Raw genomic sequence first — 23,626 nt, forward strand, 5'->3', positions numbered from 1 at the left:
TAGGCATAACAGCACTCTCAACTCCTTTAACACTTACCATCCAAATCTCCCATTTGTCTGTCAACATATCCACTGCTCCATTGTTACTTATTTTTTTGTGCATAGAAGTTCTGACACCTCTGACTCCAAATAAATTTTAAGCACTTCAGAAGCGAAGGCTCTATCCTCTATTTTCTATCTGCAGCACCTAGCAGAGTACTCCACATTTTTTTTAAGTAGATGTTTAAAACACATGGTATTTCTCCTACTGCAAAATATAAATAAAACTATAAATAATTCTATAAATCAATGCATGGTCTTAAAAAGTTCTTGAAATACAACTTAACATAATTTTATGAAAACAAATTTCTCAAACCAACCTGCTACCCTATATCAAGACAGCAGATACATTGAACAAATGCAATGAGTATGTATTATAATGCATTATAATGTATTATAATCAATACCAGTATTAGAAATGTGTTATTGACTTTTGTGTTACATTTACCAGTAGAGAGGCTACACATTCTCGAAATTGGTATTCCTCAAACTGAGAATCACATAAGCAAATAAAGAATCTAAAGGACAGCTTCCCACAGTCCTACAGAATACCGAATCATTCCCTTTGTAATGAACCAGAAGACTCTCAGTCAAGTTAACCATTCTGATTTGATCTCTCTCTTCCCCCAAACCACGGTTATCATCTCTGAAATGTGCCCTTTCAACACCAGTCCTTTCTCAAACAAAGAGATTTACAGTTGTTGGGAATCATTCACTCATCTAAGTGCAGCAGTGGCTCTTGATAGTGACAAAGGGATTCAGGCTGATTTGAGTCCCACCTCCACCTCTGCCCCACCCTATTGGATATTTTGGAATCTATTTCTCATCTCACACTCTTTCCTTTCCATGTTTGTCTCCCTACTTTGTGACTCCACTGCCTCTTGTCCTTTGGTGAAGGATGTAAGGACACAGGAAAAAATGAGTTCCCACAAGGTCACCAGATGAAAGAAATAGAGTCTGAGTTGCTTGTTAAATATGCAGATGAACAGCTTTCTTTTCTGGAAATTATGATTTCTGATTCTGTAGGTGCTGAATCTAGACTCTGAAATCTACTTTGTTTACAAGGGATTTGTGAAATTTTTATCTATATGTCATTTTGGGAAAGAGCAGAGCAGTGTGTCCCAACCTTGGGTGCACCCTATAATCTCCTGGAGAGTGTTTAAAACACACAGGTACCCCAGTCACTAGACTTTCTGACTTAATTGTGTTGAAATTGAGCCTACTCAATAGTCCTGTTAAAAGCTCTTTCAGATGATTATATCATGAAGCGTTCTCAAACTTTAATGTGCATTCAGTCACCTGGATAAATAATGGTTAAAATGATTGAGTAGATTGTGATTAGCAGGTCCGAGGTGGGGCCTAATGTTCTGCATTTCTTTTTTTGAGATGGAGTTTCACTGTGGTTGCCCAGGCTGGAGTGCCATGGCACGATCTCGGCTCACTGCAACATTTGCCTCCCGGGTTCAAGCAGTTCTCCTGCCTCAGCCTCCCGAGTAGCTGGGATTACAGGCATGCACCACCACTCCTGGCTAATTTTTGTATTTTTTAGTAGAGACAGGGTTTCTTCATGTTGGTCAGGCTGGTCTCGAACTCCTGACCTCAGGTGATCCACCCACCTCAGCCTCCCAAAGTGCTGGGATTACAGGCGTGAGCCACCGCACCCGGCCTGATGTTCTGCATTTCTAACAAGCTCCCAGATGATCTCTCTGCTTCTGTTCTCTGGACAACCTGTAAGTAGCAAGGCCTATTAAACTGAATATTTTGGGGAACGGAGACAGAGGTAAAGCTACTGATCACTCACTCACCCTCCCTCCCCACTACACACACACACACACACACACACATTATTTATATATTTTAGATTCTGGGGGTGAATAAGATGCACAGCATGGAAGAAAAAGTTGAGAATAACCTGCCAACCTATCTAGAGGGAAGAGCTACTAGTTAAACAAATGTGATAACATGCCATAATGCCTTGCACAGGGCCTGGAACACGAGGTCTCAGGAAATGCTGCTGAATGTGAAGCTGAACCTTCTGAAGGAACCTAAGCAGAGAGTGGGTCATTCAATTGAGAGAGATCACTCAAAAGAGAGAGGAAGACTTCTTACCCAAGCCTTTCCTTAAATAGTAATGCCTCCCTATATTAATTGCTCTTTCCCTATATCTCTATCAGATTTAGACTTGCTTCAAAACCTGGCTTACCTGACTCAAGTCTTCAAAGACTGGTATTTTAACTAAACTACTTAGTTCTTCTCTTTTCTTGGTAGTTTAAGAGTGATTTCTTTTTGGTAATAAAGGCATAAATAGAATAGCATTTTTGTTACTAATATATTTCTTTAGGTCTTCTTCATGACTTAGTTATTTGCTCCTGGAGACCTGGGTCCTTCATTTCTTTGGTGTTATTCTCACTACATTTAACACATTTATGTTTATTGCCCACATAGTAGGTACTCAGCATGCTCACTGATGGCAGTGTTGGAGTAGAATCCAAGGGATTTTTATACATTGCATCAATCTGGAAAGAAATGAATAAATTTCAGCAGTGCCAATATAGGATAATATATAAATGCATTGCGTTATTACTTTAAGCAGGTTATTTTTTTCCTTAAGTATGACTGAAAAAAAAACCTACGGTCAGTTTGTATAACAAATCCATGAGGAGTTCTCTAGTTATAATAATAAATATAGGTTTTTTAATCAAAATAAATGCAGAAAAATTAGGTCTTCTTTCTATTACGTTCAGAAGTTACTTGACCCTAAACTTTGCAATAAGAAGTATATGAAAGTCAATGAAGAATTATTAAAAGAATCAGAAGTAAAGTGTTTTGCCCTCCGAAATGGATACATTCACAATTGTTTTAAACTTTATCAAGTGTTCTTAGTCTGAAATAACAATGAGGATTAAGGACAATGTCCAAAGAAGATGGGCACCAAGGGAATGCTAAATTAATGTGAGTAAATGAATGAATGAATTGGTGAATAAATGAGTTGTTCTCAGATTCCATTGATACAAAACAAGGATATGGATTTCTAAAGTAGAATGACTGATTAAACACTGAACACTGAACAAAACAGCATTCAGAATGGTGGTGCAATAAAATATAATCCTAGTAATGAGGAGGAGTGGGTTTTAGTCTCAGCATTGCCAGTAGTGCCTTGGGCATGTCACTTAATCTTTCAGGTCTCAGTCAAAATAAAATAATGTATACTAACGATCTCTGAGGGTAATCCAGATCTAGAATTCTATGAATTTCATAAGTCTATTAAACTAGATTTTTTTTCTTAAAAATCAAAAGTTTTTCCAGTTTCTAGACAAAGATTCCAATTTGCTTTTGAAATTTTACTTCAGTACAGACAACTTATGCTGCCATAAACTGCCATTAGAGGGAAATAAAATATTTTTTGAAATAAAATTTGTTCTACCTTTTTGAAAGCTTCTAAAGAAGAAGGAAAATTCTTTCCCTAAAAAGTCTTTACAAAGACTATACATCTTTGTCTCTCAAGGATGCTTTAAATGTTCTCCTACCTCAGGTTCAGGGGGCAAACAGATTTCTCTACTATATTCCAGCTCCCATCCATTGACAGTGCTGCATGCAGCCCTTTACATAAAGGATTCTGAAACCCCTTTGAGCCAGTGGTCCCGAGTGCCAAGATCACATCAGTAAAGTGCACTTCGGAAGAAAGGAGTTGTGGCCTCAGACTGAAATATTTGCCAAGTGTGAAAGATTAACTGATTTGTCAAGGACCTTTCAAGTTCTATATGTTTCTCAACTTGGTATTAAAGATAATCATTCTTCAACAATGGGCATAAAATAATTCATTCTGTATTTAACTTTTAAATATCTATGAATTCAACAACAGCAAATATATCTTATTCCAGTGGACTCGGCTGCTCCATTTTTTGTTCACTCTTGCCCACTATCAGTAAGGATCTATTGAACTTACTCTGTAAAGTATCCATTATTTCCTGCTTTGGTATTCCGGTGGAAATTGTTTATTTGTCTCTTCTTTATTCTCCTTCTGCACACATGTCCTGATTTATATAGACAAGGAACTATTCTGACTGAAATACATGGAAGCTGACTTAAGGGAAATCTCAGTGGCCCGATAACTACAAAGTTGTGTTTCTCGTTCATGCTGTGTCTAGCACAGGTCAGCAATGGGCAGGGAGCGAGGGGGCTGTTCATAGTCACTCAAGGACCTTGTCTGACGAAGACTTCACTCTGTCTTATGCTTCTATGATCACGACAGCACTAGAAAAAGAATGTGGTAAACTCAACCCTGGCTCTTCAAACTTTTATCTTCAAGTGACTAATGTCACTTCTGTCTCATTTATTTCCATTTATACATCCCATGCCTAACTTTAAAAGTAACAGGCACTTTGGGAGGACGAGGCAGGTGGATCACCTGAGGTCAGGAGTTCAAGACCAGCCTGGGGAACAAGGGGAAACCCTGTCTCTACTAAAAATACAAAAATTAGCTGGGTGCAGTGGTGCGTGCCTGTAATCTCAGCTACTCAGGAGGCTGAGGCAGGAGAATCACTTGAACTCGGGAGGCAGAGGTTGCAGTGAGCCGAGATCGTGCCATTGCACTCCAGCCTGGGCAAGAGAGCAAGACTCCATCTCAAAAAAAAAAAAAGTGACAAGGAGAGGCATGAAAATGCAATCTCTACACGTCTCCAGAAAACAGATCAAGGAGAGACAGAACGATTTGCTGAACAGCCCCATGGATACCACACAATGCCATGCCAGGGCCAACACTGCAGGGAAAACTTTTTTGAGCACTTTTCACTCATACTTGACAGTTGTGCAAGATGTCTCTGGCCCCTGGCAGATCTGCCTTTGAACAATTATATTAGTTTCTACCAGCACAGGGGTGATTTTAGTTCATCTTCTACCTTTGATTATCAGTTCTCTGTGAACACGTTACACAAGGCCCTAAAGGTGCATAATAATTCTACTCCTTCTATATAAAAAGAGATATGAATGATCAATTGTCAAGAGTAGAGTACAGTCTGATTTCTTTGCCCAAGACTCCCACTCTTTCCTCCAGTTCCAGAAAGGTTCTTCACTTCCTCTTCCTTCTGTCAAGGACACTTTTTACAGTCCTGATTCCTCACTACACTGTGGCTTTCAGTGAAACTGCATATTTGGAACCAAAACTTTGCTGGTATACATAAAGGAAATTTGGAGTTTAGAAATCTCTTTCTCTCAACAAATCCATGTCAAGACTAACTACTAGGGATTCAAGGAAGGCAGCTCTGAGACTCAAAGAACAATAGTGAAATTGTGGTCTAGGAGTTATCTCCCCTTACCCCCAAACAATGAATGACCTTGATTCAATAGGTAGAGAATAACTGTAAGGCAACATAATTTTCAGTGAATGAAAAATATGCCCACTTAACATTTTAAAAATGAACACCTGCAAATTAATCAATCTAGAATATTAAACTTCATGGCTATATATTAAACAAAACATTTTTATTAGGTGGGTACTCTTTTAAAAAGAAGGTAACATAAGTACTAGTATCCAATCAAACATGTCTATGTTGTCACTGAAGTTTCTCTCAAAGAGGCATTTAGAAGATGGTCATGCAGAGAAAATACTTTCATGCAGTCCTCACTAACAGGTATGAGTAATAGCAGCAATCTTGAAAACAGTTATTTTTTCAAAGAAAATGAGTAAAAAGAAACTATATGCATTTTGCCCCACATCCTTGCATTCCATTATATATACTCACCCACTTTCCATCTTTAGGGCAATGTTCTGGGTAATTTTTCTTCTTTCCTATCTCATGTCAAATATCAGGTGAATTTATGTCATTGTTTTGAGAACAATTTATGTATAATATTTTATGCAATCTCCTCCTATGTTTAGGAGGTTGCCATAATGTGTCAAATTTAGATTTTTCTTAATACTTCATAAAAGTATCTCTAGAAAACTAAGTGCATCCTTTTACTAAGTTCATCCTTAGCACACTCACACAGCTCCTTTTGCTGCTGCTTTTTCTTGCAGCTTCTGCTTCTGCGCTCACTTTTCCACCTCCCTTAGTTACTTGGTGTCCTTATCAGACACAGGTCTCCCTCATACTCACACTTCATAATGCCCCTAAACAGGTCAGACCCTCTCTCCTTGTCAAATTTCAGAGATGTGTTCAGAAGGAAACAATCTAACTAAAATAATTCACCCATTCTTAACTTTCTTGGGAATATTTGCATTTAAAATAAATTTCTAATTGTGATGATTTCAAGTAGTATACATAACGATGTGAATAATTTTAACAATGCTAAAAAATAAGTAGAGAAAAAATACAAATGTACATGAACAGAGAGAAAGCAAGCTATACGTACAAATATAATTATTTGGAGGAGAAATCCTCAAGGCATTAGTTGTCCATTAGAAACCAGGCTGTCCTTGAATATCTAGTATACCAGTTCTTTTGGGCTGCCACAACAAAATACTTTAGATTGAGTAATTTATAAAACAACATAAATTTATTTGGTACAGTTCTGGAGGCTGGGAAATCCAAGATCAAGGTGTCAGCAGAGTCATTGTCTGCTGAGAGCTTGCTCTCTGCTTCAAAGATGGAACCTCTTTGCTGTGTCTTCACATGGAACAATGGGCAAAGGGAGCTTCCTGGAGCCACTTTTATAAGGGCATGAATCCAATTTATGAGAGCGGAGCCTTCATTACTTAATCACCTCCACAAAGGCCCTACCTCTAAAAAATACAATCACATTAGAGATTAAGTTTCAATATATAAATTCGGCATAGAGCACATTCAAACCATAGTACCGTGTATTTTTTAAAAAAGACAACGCCATATTGTACATAACTTACAATGTTACTTTAAAAAAGTATTGATTCTTATGATCATAATGGTGAAAATTCACCAAAAACTCATGAAAACCCAATATATCATTCCTAACCAAATCAGAGAATCAAGTCACAGTGAGGAAGTAAATCCATTAGTTAAATTGCCTCCTTTCCTAAACACTTAAGGTAAATCTATGTTGTAGGGCAAAATGATTGTACCTCATGTCATTAAATCTCAGAATTATGGAATTTAATGAGATAGTGCTTCATGTTTCTATGCACTAAAATGATAAGTTCTGCTGCCATTTTTAGTAGACAAAAGGAAGGCCTCCTGGTAAGGAGGCATTTTCACAGGATTCTTTTCAATGAGAAGATGTCAATATTATATTCACAAACCTTAAGTAATACTATCCTAGCTCTTAAGACAAGAGAAAAGGGAAGGAAATAGCAGGCTAAAGAAAAACACTTGTGACTTCCCCCAAGATGAGAACATTGCAAAGATCTTTCTCTGTGAGTTCCAAACCATAATTGCTTCTTATTTATGTACCCAAAGCTGAAAATTTGTCCCACCAATGGCCTGGACCTTTGTACTGCTTTGATTTTGTGAGGCTTCAAGTCTAGAATTAAAACTCAATTCAGAGAAAGAACTGATCTAGAACCAGACACTCTGTATAGGTAGACAGGGTATATGGTAAACCTCAGTTTTGCTTTCTTGCTTCAATTAGGTATCAACTTTCTGACTGGCCAAAAAGCTCCACACTTGGCTTTATACAGAAGTTAATAACCTGCCCATTAGCTCTGGGGTGGATTTAAAATAGCCTACAATTCTTTGCAGTTCCTCCCATCAAAAGATAAAATCTATTGGGTAAATTCTGGAATCTAGGCTGGTCTTTTGACTTGCTTTGGTCAAAAAAATGCAGTAGAAGTGACACTTGTAGGGTTTCCAAGGGACCTTGCAACTTCCTCTCTCACACTTCTGGAACCCAGAGAGCTCCATGCTCTTGAGATGTAATACTACCTGGGAAGAGAGTCCTGCTATCTCTGCCATGTCAGCTGACCTGACAGCTGGATGTAGCATATGAGAGAGCCCAGGAGAGACCAGCAGGAGAGTCAGTCAACACACAAAATTGTGAGAAGCCATAAATAGTTGATAGTTTAAGCCACTAAGTTCGGAAGTGGTTCGTTATACAGCAATACATAACTGATACAAGCTCCTTGGAAAGAAAGTCCTTTGTTCTCCTCTATCTTCTTGCAGAATACTTCTCAGTGAGGCAATCTTATCTACAAATATAGAATACTACTTGCCAAATTGGAAAAATATCATGACCACCAGCCACCTGGAGCTTTTTCATAATGGCTTGAAACCCCCCACACCTGTGACATACCCCACAGGCCAAAGTGAAATCAAAATATGTTTCTGGGAAGAAAAGATTATATGGGGGGAGAAGAAGGAGAGAAGGGCAGAGCTAAACCAGCCCTTTATCACTAGTGAGTAAGCAAGGATTACATTTCAGAATCGGGAACTTCTAGGGTGGGGAGAGCTGGAAAGCAGAAGGGATGAGCCTCAGCAGGGGATTTTTGATAAGGATGCGTGCACAAAACACTGTCTGGGGAGAGCATGTTCCAAAGGAATACCAGAATATATGGAGAATGCTTGGGCATGGAGTTGGAGCAAGAGAATGGGAACAGCCAGACATTTACACAGGCCAACCCTCATTTCTTTGGTAGTTACTTTAAACATTCTCGAACACTTGTAGGAACAGGGGAAATGAAATGTCATCTTTCTCACATGAGAGGAATCTGCCCACATTCTCACTACAGTAAACCAGTCAAATCATTAACCCACACAAACCCCCACACAGGTATCAGCCATGAACCACACTCCCACAGGATCACCACTGAGCCACAGGAATTGCTGGAGGAGGAGGAGGCCTGATGCCGCTCTTCGAGTCTGGCTGCCTCCCTAGCAAACATGTAGCCAACCATGACCACTGACCTCCTCAAAGCAAGGCAGAAAAGGAGCTTGCCCCCCTACCTCTGAATCAGGGCCAGTCTAAAGCAAAAGAAGGGATCCTTCCTTATCCCCATTAAGATTCACCATTAGTTCTTTAAAAGCTGTATTATCTTAGACACAGAACTTATCTCTTTCCTTACCACTATCACTGCCCACCAAGTATTGTTCCTCTTCCTTTCCCCGCAACACACCACAGAGCCCTTATGACACAGCAGTTACCACATGGTTTATGTGCCTGCTTCCCTCACTGAGGGTATTCACCTTGAGGGCAGGGGCCTAGTGTCCCTAGTTTTCTATCTCTTGGGCCTAGCATGGCGCTTGCCACATGTTCAGTGAGTGCTGAAATAAAAGTAGCCAGACGGCCAAAACTAGCTACCCAAAGTGGCACCAGCAGTAACAAATATAAACCATAAATGATAGTACATATACAGGTGGAGAGAGATTTTCATTGTTTTGTTTATGAATATGGCAGCTTTGAAGAGGTACTTCCTAAAGCTTGTTGTTGGGTGTGTCCAGTTCATTTCTGTCATAAACCATAGCATTGCTTTTCATCTGAGCACCAATACAACCCCTAATATAATTCCTTCACTGTTCTTGCCTTAAAGGCCATGCATAAAACTCTGCTTCAGTGTGTAGCCTGTAGTTACCCATAGTAGGCACCATCAACAAATATTCATGGGATGAATGGATGGCACATTGACGTTAGCTGCCATCTTTCAGTATGCTTTCCAATAAACTACCCTTACTCACTGTGGATTGTGCAAGGCTTGTTTTGCACCTAACAGGAAAAAATAAGTAAAAAGTGACTTAGTCAAACCATGCTTTAAGATCAATGTCAGCTTTTGCTGCTACTGTTTCTTGATTCCCTTGCTCTTTCTTTTCCTGTGACTTCTTGTTTCTGATTGCCTGGCTATAATTTTAAACGTGAACTTTGCTTTGCGCTTTGCCACTCTGATTCTAGTTATTCATGGTGATTTAGCCCATGACCTTGCTCTGATGTTTGTTGTGTGCCCACTTTCTTACTTTATAAGCCTTCCTGACTTGTAACATACCCTGACCCTCTCCCTTCATGCAACTTAGTTTTAATCAGAGTGCCTTCCTCTGGAAAGGCAGGACGACATAGTAGGAAGGGCACTGGCATTAAATCAGACAACTTGGTCACAAGTCCAAGCACTGACACTTTTGTGTCACTTAGGGACCCAGCAAGAATTTTTGAAAGACACTTTTATAAAATGGCCATTTTCTATAGTGCAGACAGGGTTGAAGAAACCAAGAGGAGATGTTGAGGCACCAAGGAACTAAAAAGAGGGGGAAGCCATTTATATCCCTAAGCCTGAGGAGTCAAGGAGGGTAAATGGTGATTCTGAAACCTACTTGAGTGCTACAGCCACAGAAAAAGGACTGCATGACAGGGCTGTAGTCTCCTGAAGGATGTGGCAAATGATGCCAAAGCAGGGAAGGAGTGGCATCACTTTTCCTTCCCATGATCTGATCACCCGCAGGTACCCCCGGCTAGGCCTGAACTCAACTGGAAAGCAGGGGAAAGGAGCTCTGGTTATTTAGTTTATGGAAGTCAACTTCTTGGGGGACAGGGAGGACAGAGAAAATAGATTTTGGGGTAATACAAAACAGCCAGAATCTTATAAGCTTAAGCAAGTGACTTTATCTTTCTGGATTCAGTTGTCTCATCCATGAGACAATGTTTTGAGATAATACATGTAAAAGAAGCTGCAAAAATTACTCATTGGTATTATCCCTCATCTAGCACTCTACATCTTATACTTTTTTTTTTTTTTTTTTTTTTTTTTGAGAAAGAGTCTCGCTCTGTCGCACAGGCTGGAGTGCAGTGGCGCAATCTTGGCTCACTGCAACCTCCACCTCCCGGATTCAAGCAATTCTCCTGCCTCAGCCTCCCAAGTAGCTGGGACTACAGGCACCCGCCACCACACCCAGCTAATTTTTTGTATTTTTAGTAGGGATGGGGTTTCACCGTGTTAGCCAGGATGGTCTCAATCTCTTAACCTCGTCATCCGCCCACCTCAGCCTCCCAAAGTGCTGGAATTACAGGCGTGAGCTACCATGCCCAGCCTACATCTTATACATTCATGTCTTTGATAGTAACCCTTCAACCTAAATCTGTGACCACAACCACTCAAGCTTCACTGTTGACCTTCAGAAGAGGTTCCTGGGATGAAGGGTACACGGATATAAATCCTCATCCAAAGATAAGAATAGGAAAAATAAAATGTGACTTTTATTTCCAACTTTTTATTCCAAAAAAGAAAGTAATAACACAAAGATAAAAAGAATGGCTCTTAGTGAGATCCACACTCCTCCCTCATCTGTGATTCCTACAAACCGGTCTAAACGAGTGCTCTCTTTATGAGATGCAGAAGTCCTTTTTCCTACTCTCTGTAGGACTCTGCCTAGAATCTCGAGTTTATAATTTGTTTTTCTTGTTGTCCCAAAGTCTACAGACATCTAGACAGATTGAACTTGTCCTGAATTTATCTTTGCTGGGCCAGAGTCATCTAGGATTCTTGTAATGGGTTAGGCATTTCCAGAAAATCAACAAGTTTGAAAGCAGATTTCTAAATCTGGACCTATTCAATTAAACACAATTCTGTAAGTAAAAGCTGTGATGTCACACAACTAGAAATAGCTCTGACATTTGCAACTACAAGTCTGTCTTTCTTTCTTAGAAATAGTTACATTATTGTCAGAGCTGAAAAGGACTTTGGAAATGGTTTAGTTCAATTTCCTCATTTTTCAGATGAAGAAACCTGACACACAACAATATAAGTACAAAACAAGGACTCACCTTGATCCCCAGATTCACAATTTAGTGCCCTCTTACTACAACATAGCCTCTTTGTACTAAAGCTGCATGATCACGCAAAATTTTCTGAGCTGTTAAATTCTTTATATTGAGTACTATTGGATATTCACATTTTAAGTGAGCCCAGCAATCAACTGATTTGTGAAATAAGTTTTAAACTTAGGCATACCAGATGGTGCTTGCCACAATTACATAAATGTCCCATAACTTCATCTGGGAGGAAGAACATTCTTTCTTGTTGACAGAAAGTAATCCATCATGGGTCTTGATTTTCTCATTTTCTTAATGCTATATAACCATATAATCACTTTTTAAATTGCTACAATAATTCTGTCTCCTTTCTTTCTCTCTCTAAAAATAGTTTTCCTTCATCTACTAATTTCAACGGTGTTTAAGTGCTGCTACCCACTTTGTATTTCAGGGATGACTTCTAGCTGCATCAGTTACACACACCCTGCCAGCAGTACCCTGTTTGATTTACTGACTCAGATGCATCCAGATCTGAGTAACTGGAGAGCTGCGCATTTTCAGAATCTGCATATTCGCTCTGTGGTATAATGACTGATGTCAGCCCCAACTTTGCCAAACATCTCTCATCACTACTAGTTATATCCCTTTCCAAACTATTGGGCTTGCTCTCTCTTTCTGGAGCACACCCCCTTTCACATATTTGCAGTATGGATTCAACAATATGACAATCATTTTCTTTCCTTAGAGTGCCACTGCTGCAATGGATAAAAATAACTTGTTACTGTTGTCACTGCCTGGTTGGAATAAGTGGAAGGAGAGATGAGAAGTTGCAGTATCTAGTCGGGATAGGCTTAGCCTCCTGTCTTTGTTCAAAGCTATTCTATTCTCCTGGCCCAAGTCTCCCAGTCTCCCGGTTATCCAAAACTCCCTGGAACTAATGTGTTTTGGAGAAAAATAAACAAATGTTGACCTCTATGCTGAGCCTATGGTTTTTAACTTTCTTTAGGCTTGAGCTCTGAAATCCACTGGCAGCCACAGGCTTCTGTGAGTGTTGTTTTCTTGTTTGAAGAAAAAAAAAAAGGTACCATGTTGCAGAAAATATGCCATGGCATGCTTTTCATAAGCTTCTAAGACAGTTGAGGGAACGTAAAACTCAGCCAGGCAAGTAAACACACATTTAATACGACGGTAATATGGATCAGGAAAAAGTTATTCTAAAGCACAGCATCAAGAGAGAAAGAATACTCTCCTCGTTTATTTAATGTTTTCCTTATGTTTCCTCTGAGCAGAGCTTATTCCTTGACAAGCTTTTCCTTCCCACTGCATCTAGCACTTCTTTTCTGGGATGGCTCAAGAACTGTAGCTTCTCATTGGGTTTGTTTATTTACTTACACTGCCATTCCTGTTCTCATCCAAACTAACATATGTCTGCACAATGCACAGTGAAAAGTAAATGTCTTTCTTCATGTTTATTTCCCTGAAGTTGTTCATCAAATTGCGTTTTCACATCCCTTTTGCAATCTCATCCCATCCGGCTCAAGTATCCCGGATTAGAAAGGCTGTCTCTGGAGTCCTTTTCAAAGGGAACCTCCCATAGTCTTTAAATCCCCCATGTTTTATGGTGCAGATATTCAGGATTTGAGGTATTAGCAAGAAGGAAAGCAAAGCAGATGGGGACAGGCACAGTAAAATAGAGTGGCTTCTTTTTTGGATAATCATTATTGGAATTGTCTTGTTATCTGTAACTTTGCTGGTTCAAAGTGATAAACTCAGTCATTTATAACTAGATATTTTGCAACAGATAAAGGATGGAAAGGCTGTGTGTGGGGGTGTGCACACACATGTGCATACAATGTATAGAAAAAGTTCCACCACTGAAAGAGGGATGTTGTAAATGGGAACTCTTAAAAAGAAGGCAAAAATCATAATCCTGTTGAGGTGTCACCTTCCTCATAATATCAAACCTAAAGGAAACTATGCCTACTTTTGAAATTCTAACACAAGCATGCAAAATGATAAATGATATTTAATTAAAGAATTAACATCAAAAGGCCATCTCTCAGATTCTAATTTTTAGCATCTTGAAAATAATGCATATTTCAAGTTCCCTTCCTTTTGCATCCAGGCCACTTTATCGCCTCTATCCTACTTTTGGGATGTATAATAAATACACCACTAAAGGACTCCAGAGACATATAATTCACAGCATTGCAAACTTACAAAATGCTCTAATTCATGTAAATTTACCTAATTTACATAAATCGAAGGCAATCCAGTAATAGGGATTACAAATGGAGGAAGGAGATAGAAGTGCAAGTGTCACTTGCTTCTCTGCAAGGCTTTAGCAGTTGACTTAGACTGAATTATTTGAGCACAAAAATTAGCAAAGCACCTATGAATCAGGGACTCTTTCAAAGTGACCTCCCAGAAGTTTACTGCTGTGTTAACCTGTAGTGCTAGTGTAGTCCTTCAGATATTCTGTTAAATATAATACATAGGGCAGGCTTATGTTAAAAATCACTTGAGGCTTGTGACTTTCGACTAAATACTTCTTCAGTAATTACTGAAAAGTTCATCGGCTAGTACTACCGGAGAAAAGACGTGGAAAGCTCACCATTTACTAACGACAGCCAGGGTGTGCCCCACTCAGGGGTGCCAGCCCTCTGTTCTCCCATCCCTGGGTGGGCCAGGGCATCTTACTCTCTGCTACCTTGGGCCTCCACTTGGGCTGGGAAGATAAGAAAGTAGTGGACCTTCCCCTTCCTTCCCCAAGACTGGGAAAATCTTTCCAAATCTTATTCCCAGTCTTCCAAATGCGAGATCAAAATGTACAACAGATCCTCTCAAGAACACTGGGAGACAGAGGGTGAGAGAGAAAGCTCCAAGGGGGGCGAGCTGACTACAGAGGGAATTGCCTGAGAGGGAAAGGAATCTTCCAAAGCCACAGAAAAGGCTTGGTTTGGAAGAAAGCCGTAGCACAGCTGCATTTCCAATGAGAAGGTCCTGAGCGCACACACTTCTGGGTCCTCCCCGCTCGGAGCAGGTAAACCTCAGAGTAGCTGACCGGCAGCACCCACAGAGTTTCCTCCCCACCACCAGCCTGGCGACCAACTGCAGCCACTTTTATTGAAAGAAAGAAAGAAAGGGAGAAAGGCAACAGAGGTCAGGAAAGCCGGGAACAAGTCAGCAGCCAGAAACTCTCCAGCGATCTGCCAAGGGGGAGAGGGTAGTTGCGCGCCGGCGCTGGGGGTGGGGTGGGGGCGCGGGGACACAAGGGCGCAGGGGCGCAGGGGCGCACGGCCACCGACAGCCGGGTGCGCCTAGCTTGAGGCCGCGGAGAGGAGCCGAACTGGGAGGGGTGGGGGGTCTTCGGCCTCAACACTGCCTGCCAGCCCCAGCGCGCCCAAGTCTCCACGCCGGAGCTGCCCTTCTGAGGGGCTCTTCGCATGCACTGCTTTCCCCATTCTTCTGGCTGGAGTTCTCCCGCCGTCACTGCAGTGTCCAGAGATGCTGCGCTGTAGACCTGGGACCCCTTAGGCGCCTCTTCCCGTCCCTCTGCCAAAGCGCAACGCCTGTACTTTTCCAGCTCCTTCTTTCCCTCTTGAAATTGAAAGTTATTGAGGTCGCTCAGGGTTGTTGCTCCAGCAGTTTCCTTCCCCGCCCCCGAGCTCCCCCCGCCCCCCACAGCCATCCCCCCTCCTCTCCCCCTCCCTGCCCTCCTCTCCCTCCCCCGTCCCTGCCCTCCTCCTCCTCCCCTATGTGGTGCTCCCGGGAGCCCAGCCCAACACTGGAGCGTCTCCTGCTCGCGCACGCCAGAAGCAGCTCGGGGTCTCTCCGCCGCCCCTTGGCCATGGCCGCTGTGCCGACGGCGCCCGCTCCCCTGCGCTCCCGGGGCCCCCGCCGCTGCAGCCGCAGCCGCCGCAGCTTCTGAGCCCAAGGGGCCGCCGCTGCCGCCGCCGCCGCCGCTCGCCCGCCCGGATCCCGCCTGCGGCAGTTGCCGCACAACATGCTACCTGCGGCCGCCTCGGCGGCTCCTGGAACCCCGGTTCGCGGCGATGCCAGCCACCCCAGCGAAGCCGCCGCAGTTCAGTGCTTGGATAATTTGAAAGTACAATAGTTGGTTTCCCTGTCCACCCGCCCCGCTTCGCTTGCCATCACAGCACGCCTATCGGATGTGAGAGGAGAAGTCCCGCTGCTCGGGCACACTCTATATACGCCAAACACCTACATATATTTTAAAAACATTAAATATAATTAACAATCAAAAGAAAGAGGAGAAAAGGAAGGGAAGCATTACTGGGTTACTATGCACTTGCGACTGATTTCTTGGCTTTTTATCATTTTGAACTTTATGGAATACATCGGCAGCCAAAACGCCTCCCGGGGAAGGCGCCAGCGAAGAAGTAAGTGCAGGGTTTTTTACGCGTTTGCTCCCTCCCGCCGCGTTCACCTGTCGGGTCGCTTTGCCTGTCCGGAGCCGGCTCCCAACTGCAGCGGTCCTCCCGCCCTGCGCCTCGCAGAGGAGATGCGGGTTCGGGCTCTGGGGGTATGGACGGCGTCTTTCACCCTTGCCTCTCGGCGCCCCTGCCTTCCGCAGCATCCTAGCCGGTGCGAGGGGCGGGCGGACGCGGCGCTAAGGTGGCTCCCGCCCCATGGTAACTTCAGGTTCGCGGGAAAGTTCGGTCCTGGGTTAGACTCGCACCCGGGATTTGTGCTTTCCTTTTGAGGATCGGACAGGGGCACCCAGCCGAAGGCAGTTGGGACGCCCAGACGCAGGATGCCCCTGACCGCTGAGTAAATGCCGAGGGAGGCGCGGCCGCGGTACCCGCTCACCTAGCGCAACCGCCTCGCGCGGGGAGACCTCGGCTGGGCCCTTGGGCGGGACTCGGGTAGCCGAACGCCCGCTACCCGGCCAGGAAGCCAGGGAGCGAGCGCCTGCGCCGCCGCATCCCCGACACGCACCAGCGGAGCCAAAGGGCGCGCGAGGCGATGGGGTTCGCGTGTCTGCGCGTTTGCAGAGCTGCCGGACGTCCCACGCCCAAGGGTTGAAGACAGCAGAACCCCAGCTGTGGGGAGCCGGAGGTGCGGAGTTTCCAGGTTCTCTCTTGACTGTCACATGTGAGCGTCTGTACCATCTCTGGCCCTTTCAAGTGTGTCCCCTGAGACACACACGTACAGAGAGTGGGGTCTCCCTAAAGATTCGCCTCCTCGCTGCCCTTAATGCTGTTATTTGGAGGGTTGGATTGTGATGGCTTCTTAAGACAGTGTCCTAGCTGGAAATAGGCGGACACCACCACAGCAGCCTCAACCTGGGTTGGTCTGTCTGAAAGGTAGAATCTTCCCGAGATGAAAGGACAGATGCGAAGGTGTCACCTCTCCTCGCTCCAGGGTAGCCTGGCGCCCTCGCTGCTCTAGTGTCTGTGTTCCCATGGGGAGTCCTTTCGCAGATCGCAGAGCAGGGGCGACCCTGGCTCTATGTTTGGGGGCGCTGGTGGGGAGAGGGAGGAGGAAACCTCTCCTGGAGCTCTCGAGGGGCAGGAAGCGATGCTGCTGCTCTGGGCTCTTGCACCTCCCCGGAGTGCAGCCCATGCCCAGCGGCCCCACCTGGTTTCCCAAGGGGATCCCTCTCCCAGGGTCCCGCCCGGGAAGCCTTTCGGGGCAGACGTCGGGGCAGCGCGGAGGACACAACACCGGCTTGTGTGAGATGGAAATTTAGTAATCGCTTCTCGGCCGCTGTTTGTCCCTGCCCTGCCCTTGGGCATGAGGGTCCCCTGAAAGCTCCCTTTGTATTGCTGGCCTCGGCCAGACAAGGTTTGATTCACCTGAAAATTGCCTTTAAAAAAGGTGGCAGGGCCAGAGCGACAGGGGCCCTGGCCGGGCCTCACCGCCTTTAGGATCGCCTAGCAGGGGGCAGGAGAGCCCAAACTAAATATGTCAGGGCATCCGATTTATTATTCTTGGCCTCCGAATGGTGTGTACTCTGGTAACTCCCCACCCACTCTTTCATTCCGGCCCGGACGCGGAAGGGGAGGCCTGGGGCTCAGCGGTGTCCACGCGCCTGGCGGTCCCCGCCTCCTCTCCTCCCAGGCTCTGGCCTGGGGAATTGAGTCTTGGGGTCAGTGGGCATAGGGAGCCCGGGCTGAAGCGCGGCCCACTCTGCTTTCCATCCGCTCTTCCAGCCCGTGCCCACTGGGCGTCCCAGAGCACGCTCTCTCCTTTACCCGCACCGACGACCCCCGGGCTGGGAGCCACACACTTGTCAAGGAGGGACAGGGTACTGAGTGTCAGAGGCGTCTCGCTTTGCAGTTTTGGGGCCCCTGATTCTGAAGGAAGACACAGGAAAGAAAGCTTGTAGTCCATTTGTGCCCACCTCCCCCAGCGAGGACCACGGCGCAGGAAGCTTTCGCCGGGCGCTGCCTCAGGAAGCTGTGGGATGATGCACCTCTAGGTTGGCCCGAGAGGAGTCAAAAGGCAAACTGCTTTTCGACCTGCCTTAATCATCTCAAGGCCAAGTCAAAGGCGACCTCTGTTTGTGTTGAGGGGATGAAAGAGGGAATGGGTGGAACTGGGTTGCAATTCCAATTTTTCTGTGAGAGTGGGACTGGGAGACAGCACCCACAGCGATGCTCTTGCTCCTTCGCACTCGAGTCTGCGTTTGCGGCTTCGTTTGCTGGTGCAATGCTGGTAGAGGGGCGACCCCTTGCGTCCTCGGAGGAGACAGACTAGACTCTTGGCAGGTGCAGTATGACTTAATGAGGAAGGAGTGGAGGGTAGAGAGGTCCTCTTTAAATGCCCAGAAACTCAAGGTCAAACTGCATGTGCACAAACTCAGATATACCGTTTGTTTTGAAATCTCTGGGGGGGAAAAAACGAATAAAAAGACTCAATTCACAGTTCCTGCTTCTCAAGTAAGGACTAGGAAAAGTTTTTAAAATGAAAACATGTGGTCAAATGTGTTTTCAAAGAGGCTGGCTATCCTAATCGTTTCTTCAAGAGACAATTAAGTGAATATTTAAGGAATCTTCTGGCCTGTAGTTATATAGTTTCAATTTCCTAAGCCTAAAATCATCAGTAAAGATATGACAGGTAGAAAATTAAGGTGATAAAAACTGTTTTACAAAAATTTTAATGGTCTCTTTTGATTGTTTTAGTAGGAAAGTTTTTTGTAAACAAGAACATTGATTTGAAGTGTTAAATATTGTCATGTCCAAAGAACCACGCATTATCCTCTGAAATAGCAAATAAAGCCATATCAGTATTCTCCTGTTTCCCTAAAACAACTGTAATCCCATTTGTCTCTACTTTGATATAAACTAGTGATCCTAGTTATTACAAACTAGTGTTTCTTCTAATAAAAGAAACAATGTTTTAAGACAAGACTCTTGTACTTTAAAATGTCTATTTAGTTATGGGTGAATAAATACACAGTAAATTTTTATCTATTTGAATGGGTATACAGCTCTTAAAAATGACTCAACCTTTGAATTCCAGATTGTGTGCTAATAACATTAAGAAGCACATTTTTGCCGTAATGATACCCCCAATATCTTAGTGGGGCCTCACATTTTCACTTGGTTTAGTTGCTTGGGCCCTGAAATAGCCACTGAAGTGTAGAGGCAGGTACTTATCTTCCCATCTTACAAAGAAAAGGCCTGAGAACTAGAGGCTCAGTAACCTACACAATGCCATATATCCAGCAAGTGGAACTTGTCTCCTGCCTTGAATCTCACAGTTATGTACACCTTTATTCTATATTCTGGTCATAGAGAAGATATCAGGTTTATTAAGTAATAAATTAGATGGTCTCAAGGCCATCATTTATTCAATAGGTTTAGAGGATAAACTGTTCTCCTTGACTGGAAATTTTTGAACTGATATTATTATTTTATACAATGGTGATCAATGTCAAAGAATTAAATATCTAATAGTAAAGCTTTCTAAATGGAATATATTATTTGATTATCTAGAAGATACTGTAGGATTATACTATGCCAGAAGGTTATTGTTAGAAACATCAGATGGCATTTAGCATCCTTTTTATTTGATGCCATCTAGTAGCTGGGTTTTAATTGTTCAGACTCTAGATAAATGCAAGTTTTGAAAAGCCATTATATGCATAAAAATTTAAAAGCACTCATTGCACAATCTATAAAACTTCGCAAGTCTTTCATAAAGAAGTCTGAAGAAAGAGAGAAAGAATACAAAGGATATAATTTTCATGGTAATAAAATAAAAACAGACTATTGGAATGTACTGGTCATTGCTCATGACATTGTTTCAGATGTTGAGCCAGTCTTTGAAATTATGACACACTCTGTGATTATGTTGTGAATCCTGGAAAATAACAAGTTAACTGATAAAATAGAAAAATCTTTAATTCTACTATACATTTTGTAATATTAATTTCAAATGAAAGTTTGGTTTGGATATTGACTACAATGTATTTTTCACACCTGTCTACATTTGTCACCAGTCTGCCTTATTTTTGAGAGTAACAGTGTTTTAAAGATACAGACATGAATAGAATGTGCCGAAGAAAGTGTATTCTTTGATACATCGTGTAATAGCTGTATAAATCAAGACAAATGCAAATTCATATGCGGTAGTGGCAACATCTAAATGCAAGGAAAAACATCTTTGTGAATTCAAATTTAATCATCATTACATTATCAGGGTTGTTTCTCAAAATATCCCATGGTGATACTATTTTAATTCTCTGTTTATTACTTTAATAGAAGGATTTTAACAAGAACGTTAGAAATGGCCATTTTAAAATACCTTCGTTTTGGCTCCAAGTTACTCAAGTAATGAGAATGTAAGAATGAGTATGAAACTGATTTAATGTTGTTATTTCAATATTCCTTTAAACATGAAATATGAAGAGTATTTGAACTTGCAAATAGATAAGCTTTACTAAGTCATTTCTCCATTAAATAATTGCCTGGCATTTAATATTGTACAAATTAGGTCCCCAGAAAGCAATGAATGGAAATTACAACGTGTAGTAAAATTTTATTTTTGGGTTATTATGGGGAAACCCTTGCTGCATTGCTACAAAATGAATTTATTAGACATCTGATTATTTTAGATTATTTGAATCTGGACAGAGATCTCCAGATTGCTACTAAATGTCTAAAATATTTTCTAGTTCAATGGTTAACCTTTTTTTAGTTGTAATAATTCTTCTGAATCCTATGCAATGTTGGCAGAGTACTATGTAGAGTTGTCAGAGCCCTATGTAGAGTTAAGACCAAAATACACCTCTGCAACTATAAGAATGAGCTATCAAAAAATAAAACTATTCTAGATATACTGATTTGCCAAATTGTCTTTTCCCCTTTGTCTCCATCCAAATGCTTCATTTTGGACATGTCTTGATCTCTCTCTTCCTACTTCTTCACTATTCATTCACATATCCCATCCCCACCCCAAAAAAATTCTTTTCCAAGTAGTGAATTCTTGAAATGCCATCAGAGTGGATATTGTGTTTCATGAAATGTAAGAAAAAACTTTGGTTACCATTAGGAAAAAATCATTCAGTTTTAAGAGCACGGTAAGGATCATGCAAGACAGTGTGTTGAAATTATGTGTTTGACTTGGTTAGGACTATTTCTTCTAACAGTGCATTCTATGCTGGCATTTTTTTTTTTTGAAAATAATAATTTGAAAAAATGTTGCATCATAAATTGCACAGTTTTTTTTTGCTTGGCCTTTGATTTTAAGGGCAAATGTAGATTGCTTTCTTAATTAGAGATTTTTCTCAGGGTTTCACATTATTGAATATCTTAAAATTTAATATCTGTTTGACAATCTAGTAAATTTGAAATGCTTTGCAACTGTAACTAAACACATGAAGTATAGCATACACATATGTAAAAGATGCTAGCCATCTTTTCTGTTTCTCCAATTCTGCCCATCAGATCTTTCCATTCAGGAATATTACTGGCATTCTGATTAAAGTAGTCATCCAGCAATACTGAAAAGAATGGGGTGTTCCATTCTCAAAGACTGTGGGGGTGCTGAGAATGCTAAATATCTAAATGTCATTGATTGCTAAGAATCCCATTTTCTGCTCTGAAGTTTCAATAACATGGATCTTTTAAGCAAAATACCTTAATTTTTTTCACATTTGAACTGTTTGAATAATTTTTAAATTTTATTTTTAAAAAACAGGGTTGCAGGTGCCTCTTATCTGATAAGAGCATTTCTGCTGTATTTGTCATCTTCACAAGGGACCTAGGTGCTATCTGCTGTAGCTAAAATTTTTCTTGAATTTTTTAAGAGAAAATTCATTGGTGCTAAAGAATATGATTGTCCAATTAAATAAATATTTAATGGCTTTTAACTGTCCTTACGTTTTATGCAAACATCTAATCTACTCTTCAAAACGCTGCCTTATTAATGTTTCATCTGACCTTTAGAATTTAATTAATTGCAAGTATCATAAGTTTGTGGTAGAATCTGAGACCTGAGAAAGAAGGCTCCTTAGTGTATGTTGAGAAAAGGTAGACTCAGAAGTTGAAGACCTGGGTTCCAGATCCAGCATTGCTGCTAATGCCTGAATAACCCAAGAAAGTCCTTTTACTATACCAAGCTAAAGTTTTTCATCTGCAAAATGAGGAGGTTGATCAAAAACTTAGATCTAGTGATCCCTACAGTCTCCTCAACATTTAATCTTTTGGTATGAGAATATAAGTCACAACTAGGGAGTTAAATAATAACTTGTCTTATTCAACTAAATTTAACAGATAAAGATTGAGTACAAACAAACGTAAACATTCATTGATTATAAGTAAATTCATCACATAAAGGTTAATGAGTAAGTGATCAATGTGGATAATGAATTAATTATGATATACCTCATCATTCACATTTTTTATTGTCTGAAAACCATAGTCACAGCAACAATCAGCATACTCAGTCTACCCCATCTTGTCCTTAGGCTCAGGGTTAGGGAGCTGGATCAGAATACTGACTCAAGGGTCACTTCAGAGCTTCCCTAGCATGGCAGGCTTTCAGAGGTGGCCTGTAATTATGAGGAAGAGATGATTTACAATAGTCCAGGTTTAAGAAAATAAGGCCCTAGGCTACAACAGTGAATGATTGCACAAGAGAGTATATACAGCAGATAATTTCTTTTAATTAAATCAGTAGTTCTTGGCAATTAATTAGATATGAAAGGGAAAGAGATGGAGGCCCATATTTGGCAATAAACTTTGGAGTATAAGGACTCAGGTCTGGGTGAATGGAAAAATGATGACGATCAACAAAAAGAAAAATAGGAGAAGCAGGTCTTGTTGGAAATCTGTTTCTCTTTTGAGGAGCCAGTAGGACGTTTAGGAACTCAAAACTCAAAACACCTGGGATTAGAGTGTTAGGGCTGAACACAAGTACTTTAGAGTCACTCACATAAAAATGATGTTTATTATTATCAAAAGTGTGTGCTCTCCTACTGATATGGGGGTGTAAAAAATGTGTGCTGTGCTGACATCAAGACTCACTCTTCTTGGTAATGTCAAAATAAGATTAATTACATTAAGGTATCTTGTCTATTTTAAGTAGTTTAATATATCATTTTCAACTGTGGTTTTTTATGGTTTTTATAATACTCTCTGTGTTACATAAGAGGATGGTCACTGGTATCATAAGCTGTAGTTGTTGTTGCCAAATCTTGCAGCTGAAAATTGCACTTAGAAGTCTTCTTACCTGTGGAACTTTGCCACAGATCATAAGGAGACCTGAAAAACTATGATAATGAAAGGCAAGTTTACATAAGGTATAAAAATAAAATTTTGAACCATTGAATTTGGGTGCAGTATCTGTTCATCACCGTAGCATTCTACTTTTAAGTAGATTTCTCTACAAAGTGTGCTCTCTTAATATAAGAGAATCTCTGGAAGGCATAAAACTTGAAAGAATTCAGTCCATCTACACAGTGTGGGATCAC

General features: G+C 41.7%; 1 protein-coding gene across 1 annotated transcript in view; it reads left to right on the forward strand.

Annotated features, from left to right (window-relative positions):
• The first annotated feature begins 15,427 nt into the window (after nucleotides 1–15,427).
• Nucleotides 15,428–23,626, forward strand: part of RSPO3 (R-spondin 3) — a 79,575-nt gene continuing 71,376 nt past the window's right edge. Inside the window, exon 1 of the mRNA XM_009242235.3 lies at nucleotides 15,428–16,082. Within this exon, the coding sequence (XP_009240510.1) occupies nucleotides 15,986–16,082 (97 nt within the window). The 5' untranslated portion in view covers nucleotides 15,428–15,985. The remainder of the gene's footprint in view (nucleotides 16,083–23,626) is intronic.

Source organism: Pongo abelii, chromosome 5 (genome assembly GCF_028885655.2).
Source record: "Pongo abelii isolate AG06213 chromosome 5, NHGRI_mPonAbe1-v2.0_pri, whole genome shotgun sequence".
In the NCBI taxonomy this organism is placed as follows: domain Eukaryota; kingdom Metazoa; phylum Chordata; class Mammalia; order Primates; family Hominidae; genus Pongo; species Pongo abelii.